General features: G+C 38.9%; 1 protein-coding gene across 1 annotated transcript in view; it reads left to right on the forward strand.

Moving 5' to 3' along the window:
- The window catches only part of AGK (acylglycerol kinase), a 103876-nt gene extending 92395 nt beyond the window's left edge, over positions 1–11481 (forward strand). Inside the window, exons 14-16 of the mRNA XM_055284268.2 lie at positions 6546–6616; positions 8798–8882; positions 10054–11481. Coding sequence (XP_055140243.1) covers positions 6546–6616; positions 8798–8882; positions 10054–10191 — 294 coding nt within the window. The 3' untranslated portion in view covers positions 10192–11481. The remainder of the gene's footprint in view (positions 1–6545; positions 6617–8797; positions 8883–10053) is intronic.
- Positions 11482–11836: the final 355 nt, after the last annotated feature.

The following is an 11836-nucleotide window of genomic DNA, read 5'->3' on the forward strand; positions in this document are numbered from 1 at the left end:
TTGTGAACAGAAAAATATGTAAAATTCAAGTTTCAGTATCCATAAATAAAGTTTTATTGGAGCACAGCCATATTCATTCACAAATATATTGTCTGTGGCTGCCTTTGTGCTACAGGGGAGAGCTGAGTAGTTGTGACAGATTGTATGGCCCAAAGCCTAAAATGTTTATTATCTGGTCACTTACAGAAAAAGTTTACTGACCCTAGTATAGAGAAAACCTTGGTAATTTATATCAATGAGAATGCCAATAGGAAAGTAATTGTTAACTGTGGACTAATTACATTCAGCTTATATGCAAATTAGTCTGTTCAGTTGTCTAGGCCAGTCTGAAAATTAGCAGATGGAGTTGGAATGTCGTGAAAAGTTTGATTCCAATATTAATAGAGTGATAAGTTTGATTCTAATATTAATATTCAGAGTATTAAGATGTTTTCTAACTCTGAAAATAATGCATATCCATTGCAAAACATTTGGAAAACATAGCTCCCTTCACCCTATAAAAAAATTCTAGTTTGATTAAAGAACTAAATGTAAAATAATAAAATCATTAAAGTATTAGAGTAAATGGCACATGTTTATACCTATGTAACAAGGCTGCACATCCTGTGTATGTACCCCTGAACTTAAAATAGAAGTTCGAAGTTAAAAAAAAGTATTAGGGTAAAATCTAAGTGATTATCAGTATAAAATTAAGGAGGACAAGGCTCTCTAAGCATGACATTTAAGGCAAAAATCATATTGATGCATTTGTCTTTTTATTTAAAACGACATTCTAAACAAACTTTTAAATGACATATTGGGAAAAATATTAGCATGTGATAGACCAGGAATTCACTTTCCTTATAACAAGCTCTTAGGATAAAGCAATGAGAAATGGGCAAAGGACTAATATAAAAAGTGAGCAAGGGGTAAGAATAGAAAATTCATAAAAGAAATAAGCATATGAAAAAATAGCTTATATTTGCTGACTATTTACTACATGTGAGGCACTGTCCTAAGAATTTTACATAATATTATGTAATCCTTATAGGTAGATATCTGTATCTGCATTTTGTAGGTAAGGAGACAGTGATTTCAGCAAAGAAATGCAAATTAAAATAGTAACATTGAATTGTCATGACTAAAAAGCATGTTATAGATTAAAAGCTTAGTGGTCTCTGTCTCAAAAAAAAAAAAAAAAGCTTAGTGGTGGTGTGTGTTTCTGATGGAAATACAGATTGGAACATCCTGTCTCAGCAATTTGGTATAGTATATATGAGGTGTCTAAAATATATGCATACCTTCGGCCCTATTAACTGTATTTCTAGGAATTTATCCTACTGAAATAACCTGATGAATATATAATGTAGGCAGTCCTTTTTTACATAATGGAAATCTGAAAAACACTGGTGAAAGTGGATATGTGAATGCTAAAAAAAAAAAAAAAAAAGATTCTGTTCCAGAGGAATTTAAAAGAGAAAGATAACATTTGTAATTATACATCTCCTTTATACCAAGTCTTTAATAATATGTATTCCGAGTATTTTGTTCATGTTCTTTACCATTGTTCTTTTCTCTGATGACTGAGTACCAGTGAATGGATTAAGTTCAGTGACTATGTGATTTCGCTCAAGATTAGCCACACTCACAATGCCAAGTGCTTTTTATCTTTGTGCCTATTATAAAAGTATACAATACTGTGCTGCTTATCACTAGTAGCAGCAAATTCATTTGTTTCTTTTTTGCACAACTCTTTATAAAAATAAAAGCAAATGCAATACAATAAAGGCAATGTAGCTCCCGTGTAATAGCTCAAAATGTTCACTTATTAAAAGCAGCACATTCAGTGTATGAAAGAAGCTGTAGGAGTGTAGAATGTGTGAAAATCAGGATCTCTTATACAACTATGCTCACCGTATAATAGTAAAATATTTGCAATGAACTAATCAGACTGAATAAATTTTGGTACATTTATTAAAAATCATATCTATTTTATATATGTATTATTTTCTGTCTATTGACATGGGAAAAATAGGTGAAAAGATTTGCAACATAGTTCCATTTTTCTTTAAAAAGGAAATACTGCCACTTATAAGTGAGTTTTGTGAATGATGCAGGAAAAGCTCCCATTTTATGTTCTTTCCAAATAGAAAGCCAGTTGTCCAAGCACCATTTATTGAAATCTCCATTTTCCCCCACTGATCGTCAATAAACCTCTGCCGTATATCATGTCTATATACATGTAAATGTTTCTAGTCTCTTTCTTCTATTGTTGTTCCATTTTCTCATATTTATACTAATACTCTGCTTCTCTTATTTTAGTTTTATAATAAGTTCTGTTTTTCTCTTTTTTTACACAGTCTCTTGGCTGTTCTTAGCTCATTTGAGTTCTATAAATATTTTAGAATGTTTATTTTATTAAATTCCACATAAAAATGTTATAATATTGATCTCACTGCATTGTACCTATAGATCAATTTGGAGAGAAATGACATTTCTACAATATTGACTCCTCTAGCATATGAACGGGGTGTATCTCTTCATTTATTTAGGTCTTCAGTGTCTTTCAATGAAGTTTTATAGTTTTCTCTGGAATATCCTGTCTTTTGCTGGATATATTCCCAGTTATCTTAATTTTTATGCTATTCTAAATAATATCTCTTAAAATTTCATTTTCTATCTGATTTAGTAGATGGACATACAATTGATTTTTTATATCAATGCTGAATCAGCAACCTAATTAAATTATTATTAATTATTCTAACTTTCTTTCAATGAATTCTTTCAAATTTTCTACAGATTTAGTCATGGCCAATGCAAATAGTGCAAGTTTTGTTTTCTCTCTTCAAATACTTATCCTTACAATCCTTCATTTTACTTAGATCACTGGCTAGGACCTCAGTACATGGTTAAATAGAAGTAGCAATAACAGGAGTCCCCATCGTCTTTCTTATTTCTGATTTAGAGAGGAAAGTCTTCATTGTTTCATTCTTGTATTTAATGTGTTTTCTTTTTTTATAGATACCCTTTATCAGATTAAGGAAGTTCCTTTCTATTCCCAGGTTGCTAAGCATTTTTATCTTTCATGTTAAATATCTTAGATATTTAATTTTATCAAGTACTCTTCCAGCATCTATTGAGATAATAAAGTTTCCTCATTTAATCTGTCAAAGCAATAAAATGAATTGATTTTTGAATGTTAATGTGAGACTTTTGGCCAAGATGCAGCAAAAAGCACCAGCTTTATACCTTAAACGCCTTAAAAATTGGACAAAATCTATGAAACAACTATATGAGACATTGGTATGAGACAAGCAGTATAGGACAGTGAGTCCAGAGAGCAAGGAATTGAACACGGTGAGCCTGACGCTTGCCCCAGGTGACTGCTGGAGAGAGGCCACAGCCTGTTGAGAGGGAGCCCACACAGAGCCCATGCCCCACCTCAGTTGAGGGGTCTTTGAGAATTTTGAGAAATCAAGGCAGCTAGAATTGCAAGGCAGGATACAAGAGAGCCACATGGAGAGGAGAGCTGCACCCAGAACCAAGCTAGAGGTTTACGGAGGTTTCCTCTGGAATCTTCAGCTGAGTACTGACAGGTGCATGCATGTGAGAAACCACCACCCAAGATGGAGGTTGAGTTACCAGTGAGCAGGCGGGACAGTCTCAGGAGAGTCAGTCCTCTCACAAAGCCAGGAATAGTTCGTGTTCAAACCAATTAGAGTAGAAAATCCTCTTCAGACATGGGGCATTGGGTAGTGTCCTTGGAAAGGTATTGCCTCACTAGTGAGTCAAAATTAATTCTAGACTAAAGGCTGCCCTGTTCCCTGTTAACAAAGCTAAAGGCTCACCTCCAAAGAACCACAGTTTCTTTATAGGTAACTTAATTGTGCCTCCAGAAAAAAGCTTTAGAACAGGGGTCAGCAAAGGACAACCCACAGGCCCGACTATCCTGCTGCCTGTATTTGTATAGCCTTGAAGCTAACAATGTTTTTTACATTTTTAAATCATTGAAAAAAATCAAAAGAAGATTATTTTTCTGTTACGTCTTCAAATTTCAGTGTCTTTAAGTCAAATTTTACTGGAACACAGGCATGCTAATTCATTTGAGTGTAGTCTCTGGTTGCTTTCAGTCACCATGGCTGAGTTGAATAGCTGTGAGAGAGACCTCGTGGTCTGCAAGCCTACAGTGTTCACTCTCTGGCTCTTTACAGAAAATGTTTCCCGACTCTGTTCTAGCTGAAGCGTGGCTCTCCCCTGGGCGCTGCCTTTCCCACAGCCTTTAAGCAGTGGCTGTGTTTTCTTTCTTTTCCTCCCCTTGTATGCTGGGCCTGGTGACTTGGTGGTTGTCCTCCTGACTCGTCACTGCTTTAACCCATTCTTCCTCCTCCTCTCTAACTACCCCCCAGCCCTACCTCTCAATGTCCTGTTGTCAGAGCAGATCATTTCTCCTGGGAGCTCCTGAACCCTGGATCATTCTTACACATTTATCTATAATGTTAATTCCTAGCCCACTGTCTCCCTCTCCAATACTACTCCTGTCTTAATTCTCAACACGGCAGCCAGAGTGATCCTATTGAAATGAAGCCAGAACATATTTCCCTCCTTAGAACCCTCCAGTGGCTGATTCATTCAGCCTAAAAGCCAGCTTCCTCGCCATGGTCTATGAGGCTCTGCTGATGTAGCTCCTCTCTTCCTTGTCTTCACTTGTTGTCCCTGCCACTCGCTCTGCTCCAGCCACACGGGCTTCCTTGCTGTTCCCTGCTGTCAGACATGTTCCCCCACCACCACCTGAAGGCCTCTGCCCCAGTAGTTCCCCTTGTGTGGACTGCTCATCCCCGGATTAGGGGTTCTCAAAGTCCGGTCCTTAGATCAGCACGTCAGTGTCACATGGAAGTTGCTCGAGATGAAAATTCATGGGCCTCACCCCAGATCTACTGAACCAGAAACTTGGGATGGGGCCAGAGTCTGAGTTAAAAAAAAATTATTTTTATTGATTGAAATGGAGTTTCACTCGTCACCCAGGCTGGAGTGCAATAGCGTGATATTGGCTCACTGCAATCTCTGCCTCCCGGGTTCTAGCAATTCTCCTGCCTCAGCCTCCCGAGTAGCTGGGATTATAGGCACCTGCCACCACACCCGGCTAATATTTGTACTTTTAGTAGAGATGGGGTTTCACCACGTTGGCCAAGCTGGTCTCGAACTCCTGACCTCAGCTGATCCGCCCACCTCGGCCTCCCAAAGTGCTGAGATCACAGGTGTGAGCCACTGCGCCTGGCCAAAAATTAGTTGACAAACAAAAACCAGAGTCTGAGTGTTACCTGCTCTACAGTGACACTTGCTAAAGTTTGAGAACCACTGCCCTGGATGGCCAAATCGCTGACTCCCTCACCTCCTTCAGGTCTCTTCTCCAAGGCTTCTCCACGGGACCCCCTTTTTTATAATGCAGCCACTGCCATCAGCGCCACCTCATGTTCCTTGCTCTGCTTCTTTGATCTTATTTTCTAATGAACTCTAATATAGTTTTGGCATCCTTATCTTCTAAAAGAGTTTATAATTTACTGTTTTACTATGATCGATCTATTCCCTCCAGTCTCTACAGTAGAAAGTAAGTTCTTTGTAGGCAGAAATTCATGTGGGTTTTGTTCATTGGTGTAACCCAAGCTCCGTGGGTTCATGGTGCATGATTGGCACTCAGTAAGTAGTTAAATAAAAGGTGAACTTTCAAAGTCATCCACTTTAAGTTTTGTAATTCTTAGTTGACAGTTCTTTGTTAGTTACCCTTTAATCTTAGGCAAAGGCTTTAAGGCTCTCAGAGGCCTCAAATCCTGGGCCTGAAGATTTTGAACCTACCCCAAAAGAAACAAGACCTCTATTTGAAGCTGACATAGAAGTTGTGGGATTGATTTACAGAGGGCTAGGTTTGTATGGCTAGTCACTGACTGATAGCAAATTATGGGAAGTGGTCCAAGAACCAAGTCTGTTTTTATAGCCATTTTGTCGTAGCTCAAATCATCCAGAGCTTTCTGTGGCTGGAAATGGAAAGTTTTTAAACATTACCATAGAATAAATGGATTGCTGTTTTTCAACTCTGGTTACACACCCAATTTGTATGTAGAGCATTAAAGGAGCACAGGCACCTCGGCTCTCCACACCAAGCAGCTGATTCCACGCTGTGATGTGAAGCTGATGTACAGTGAACATTGAGATTGCTGGGATGGGCTGAAAGCTTGGCCTGCAAGGGAAGTAATCCTAGAGACTAGAACAGCTAATAATTACTAGTGAGTGACAGGACGTCCAGAACCTCCCACTCTGAGTTTTCTGTTTGCTTATGTAGTAAAAAAAAAAGCCAAGCAATGGAGATGAATTTTCTATAAATTATACCTCAGTAAAGCTGTTAGTGAAAAAAAAAAAAAAAGACTGAAAATAGGTTCGGAATTAAATCACTACAGGTAGAGTCCCCTATCTATACATAGCTTCAAACTATGAACCATCAAAGCTGAGGATGACAACAGGCTGCATTAGCCAAATTTTAAGAGTAATGACGTTAGTGTTCTTAACCTTTTTAGAGCAAAGAAGATTTTCTGAATATCTGCATTGAACCCGACACCATCAGCAAAGGAGACTTTATAACTATAGGGTAAGTGGACTGGGGTTCACAGGAAATGAGGCTTGTGATTTTCTCAGATTTTACTATTCAGAGTGCCCCATGAAGTCTAAGACAGAAATCCAGCCAAAGCCTTGTCTTGTTTGGGAATTTCGATGTTATTTCTTTCCTATGGGCTGACATGTATAGTGCCCCTCTCCTATGCTGGCCATCACTGTTCATTTTGTGGGGATCAGAATGTAAGAGCAGTCTTTGTTTTTCAATTGAAAACAAAGAATTCAATGGAGCATGACACAGCATCAAGAACTTTGGTTTCGGGGTCAAAGAGCTGAATGCAAATTTTGATTCTGCCACTTACCCAAAGTCATGACTCGGATCATTTAGCGTCTCTGAATCCTTTCCCTGTCTACAGAATGAAATAATCATCTCTGCCGATCTCAGGACTGGCTTTCAGCCTTGAGTAAGAGAATGTGTGTCAAGCCTTTTTATATTTTGAAGCACTTCACAGTATCCATTACTATTTATGTCAGTTCACCATGTCGTCCTATTCCCAGGGCCTTCATGAAAAACTGGAAAAGGTATTGAGTACCTTGGACATTTCCCAGGCCTTTTTCCCTTCCAAGTCCTGTGATTTGTTAAGTCCTACCTCTGCCAGAATTTATTGGTTAAGAATACTATAGATCCTCCTTCAGAGCACCTGAGGAGCTGGTGTGTTCCCATGCCAACTGGTAATCTGCTCAGCTCTGCTTTTCTGTGCTTTGTCTCAGAGCTCCCTCTCGTGCCCATTTAGGGATCACACATTTCTGCTGCAGCGGCCTGGTCTCCATGGCTACTTCATTATCTACATGGGCACATAAGTTTGTTGTTCTCGCCTTTGGCATAAATTCTTCAGAGACTGAATAGCTGATTCTGCAGCCTTTGATTTTCTTGCTGTATCTATAGGAAAAAGAAGGGAAAATCCTGTTCCTTCTACGGAATGTCCAGAAATCACACAATCTTCATTGACAAGTCTGGCCAGTGAGACCAGCAATATTCAAATCTCCTTTATGATACTGGTATCCAGAAATAGAGACCCCAATTCTATTGCTAAGGTTAGGCGAAGTGACTATGTTCTGCATTGTTAGCACCAGTGGCAGCCAGTGTCCTTCTGTTCTCTACAGGAAGTGAAATCAAGTAATGTCTGTTTCCTCTGGATATCTGAAGAGAACATTGTGAAGTTGCGTTAGAAAACTCTGATACCGTTTCGTAGAGTTACTGTTGTTAATAAATGATAAATAATAGACTGATTTACTTGGATTAGCTTTTATTGTATTTCCACTGCCTAAAAGATATATCTGCATGAGGTGGAGTGTGTGTCTGTATATGCGCTGGAAATTTTACTCCATAGTCACTCAGTCAAGGTAGGTATTGTATGCCAAGTAGACCGTGTTATAAATACAGTCATCCCACGGTATCCTTGGGGGATTAGTTCCAGGATCTCCCTCAGATACCGAAATCCACAGGTTGTCAAGTGCCTTCTATATAGTGGCATGGTATTCGCATAGACTTAGGCACGTCCTCCCTATGCACATTAAATCATCTCTAGATTATTTATAATACTCAATATAATATAAATGCTATGTGGATGGGTGCTGTACTGTATTCTCTAGGGGATAAGATAGTCTGTACGGATTCAGGACAGGTGCAAAAATATGTATTTTCTATCCTCAGTTGGTTGAATCCACAGGAGTGGGACCCACAGATAGGAAGGGTTATCAGAACTTCTAAGACTAGTTGTTCATATACATAAAAGAAATATCTACATTAAAGTAAAAATATTTTCTCCAAGTAATAAATCACAAGAAGTACCAAATACCAGAAGTTTAGTACTTTTCCTAAAGAATTTCATTCTGATTTTTAAATTTGAGACTAACAATCTACGAATTAGGTACATGTGGAAGGATTGTTTTTAAATCAATCCATTTTTAAATCAAATTAAGAGCATTTCGGAGAAAGTCATAACTTCATGCCCAGTTCTCTACATTCAGTCTAGAATGTATCACAATGCTAAGCAAGAATCACTGTTGGAAAAATTATTTACAGAACTCTATGGCTTAATAGACCATCTGTCCACTTATGTAAGCTCATAAAAAGGGGGAAAGAAGTTGCTACATTGTTGCAATCTAGTGCAGTTGCCATCACTGGTCTTAAGCTTGCTTTTTCCTGTGCCCACAGAAGTCGAAAGGTGAGAAACCCCAAGCTGCACGCCGAGGGCACCGAGTGTCTCCAAGCCAGCCAGTGCACTTTGCTTATCCCGGAGGTGAGTGGGGAAGGAGTCGGTAGTCACAGCATTTGATTTGTTCGTCATCGGCCTGCCCCTCTGCGGTGTCCCATCCTTCCTGTTAGCTGACCCACACTTAGGCACGTATTGTGTGCCAAGCATTTTGCCAGGCTCTGGGTCATAGTAGCGGGGAGCTGAAAAGGATGGCAGAATCCCCTTCGGAGTCATGGATTTAGAGTTGGACTTCTGAAGACTCCCATCGTTTTCAAACCAAGGTTCTTCCCTAAAGTGAGTTTTAGGTCTCTTTTTATTTTTCTATATGTAAATAATGCAGGTTACTACATTAAGACATATAGAGAATTGTCTAGCTGGCAAATGTTAATAGTGGCTTTTACTTTAACATTTTTTATGAAGGATCTGGAAGCAGTTTTCAGTTCAACACTGAATTTTTCTGTATTATGAAATGCCATGCTTAGAATAACCTATGTAAGTGAAAAAAATTGGAAATAGAATCTGGAATTGGGAGGTTATTCAATTGGCAATACAGAAAAAAAAGAAGCTCTTCATGCCTTTGAAGACATGTGGCCATGATATTACTGTATTCAGACAAGACTATAGGTAAACAGAAGGTATCCCCATAGTGACTGGCATCACAGTTTCGATATAAATATTGAATTAAATGCATGAGTTATGGAAGGGTTTCATAGACTCTGTAATGATATTATTGATGATATACCTTAGGCATATCAAGCTAAGCAAGTCTTAGAGAATGATGAAAATGATCCAGCAGATACAATAGCTTGTCATAAGAGAATCAGCTGTCTTTATTTTTATTTGTGAAGGATTAGCATAATACAGGACTATGTATATGAGTTCCTTAAAAGACATGGCAGGACCCTTGCCTTTTAATACATATTTGAAAATTATAACCATGTTGTTCAAATCCCAAAATACTCTGGGAGGAGATAGGGGCCAAAAAGAGAAAATAAATCCTTTTTCATGGATGGTAGAATTAGGATGTTTCCAGAACCAGCACTGTGCCCATCATAGTAGGCACTGAATTTTTTTTTGTAAAAGAACATTAGGATGACTCTTCAAGAGAGGATGTTGCTTTCCATGATGAACTTCTTCTGGTGCTGCTGTGAGACCTCCAACTCCAGTAGGCCACTGATGTGGGTTTGAGCTGTTCTGAATATTCTCTTCTCCCCAGGGAGCAGGGGGCTCTTTTAGCATTGACAGTGAGGAGTATGAAGCGATGCCTGTGGAGGTGAAACTGCTCCCCAGGAAGCTGCAGTTCTTCTGTGATCCTAGGAAGAGAGAACAGATGCTCACAAGCCCCACCCAGTGAGCAGCAGAAGACAAGCTCTGAGACCACACTTTAGGCCACCGGTGGGACCAAAAGGGAACAGGTGCCTCAGCCATCCCAACAGTGTCGTCAGAGGGTCCCCAGGGCATTTTCATGGCAAGTACCCCTCTTGCCCCGACTCCAGCAGTGCTTCCCAAAGTGTGCTCTGTCACCTGCTTTGCAATCAGCTTCCTTTAGCGCATGTTTTATTTTGGTGTGACGGTCGGCCCTCCTAAACACGGACTTTTCTCAGGCTGGTTCAAGATGGAAATGGACTTTCTTGTTTTATTCCAAAGTGCAACCACAGTGGGGAGCCCACAGTGGGCTTGGCCTGCCTAGGCCCTTCCATTTCTGTTCTTTGACCGTGCTAGGAATTCCAGGAAAGTGCATTCCTTCCCTGGTGACCTTTTCCTATTTCTAGGCTCCTCCACGGGTGCTGCTATTTTGTGAGCTCCGGCTCCTGTTTAGCTTTTATTTCAGTTCTATCCTCAGTCCAGAAAGGTATGTGAGGTTGTTTCCCTCTTCAGCCATGGCTACAATACTGGAAAATGCTAGTTTTTATTTTTTTAAGTAGTGCTTCCTAAATGGTTTGCATGAGAGCCACCTGGGGTACATGTTGAAAATTGATTTATTTGGGGTCCACCCCAAACCAAATAACCCAAATTTGGGGATGGGGCCCAGGAATATGCATTTTTAAAGTCACCCACCCTTCCCAAGTGATTCTGTAAGTTGTCCCTCAACCGTACTTGGAGAAATAAGTTTTAAAGCAGTGGCCCACAAAGCATTCTGCTCATGTGCCCCCAAAAGTATTTTGAAAAATCATGTGTCCCCTCACCCATCATCTAAGTTGACATCTAAAATTTTTCATGGAAAGTTAAATAGTTGACAAAGTATGTATTTGCTGGTGTCGTGTAAATATTGGTATTTTAAAATAAAAACTGTTACATCACTATTTTAAACATATCCAGTACAATTTAAATATCACAACAATTTGACACCCTTCATTCATTTATAAAAATAAATGAGCTAGTTCTGTAGTAGTTGAACATTTCAAATTGGCTTTTCTCCTTCTGTATTTCCATACCACTTCTCAGCCAAGAATCCTATCATAATGTAATCTATTATGCCTGACATCTTTTAATCATTCACCCCATTATCTTGTCAACAAAAAATATAAATGGAATAAGTTTTTTTTAGCTCTTAAGTGTTTGTTAGCTCAGTCCAGAACCAATGTTATCGTAATTACTGGTATATAATGAAAACGGTATTAATATAATTCTTTGATGATTAAAAGTTGTTTTATTAGAATGTTCTTTATCCTAGAATACATGAATGTGATTTACAGCTGAGATGGGGTTCAACCTCAGCTGTATTCCTTGTTTCATTTCTTTATGGATATAAGCACACAAATTCAATGAATCGAATTACGTTAACAACGTTATACAGTTCTTTGGATTCCTTTGGAATTTTGACAAAGATCACAGTGCTCTGTCATCAAGAATTATTAATGATGATCTATCAACTAACAAACAACTTGATTAGATTAGATTATCCTTTAGTCTGTTGAAAGCTGAGAACTAAAATCCACCTGATTGATTTGCCAAGGCTTTGCCAGCCAGTCATTAGCACCATTTACTTTTACTACCGC

The sequence above is a fragment of the Symphalangus syndactylus genome, chromosome 6, assembly GCF_028878055.3.
Source record: "Symphalangus syndactylus isolate Jambi chromosome 6, NHGRI_mSymSyn1-v2.1_pri, whole genome shotgun sequence".
Classification (NCBI taxonomy): domain Eukaryota; kingdom Metazoa; phylum Chordata; class Mammalia; order Primates; family Hylobatidae; genus Symphalangus; species Symphalangus syndactylus.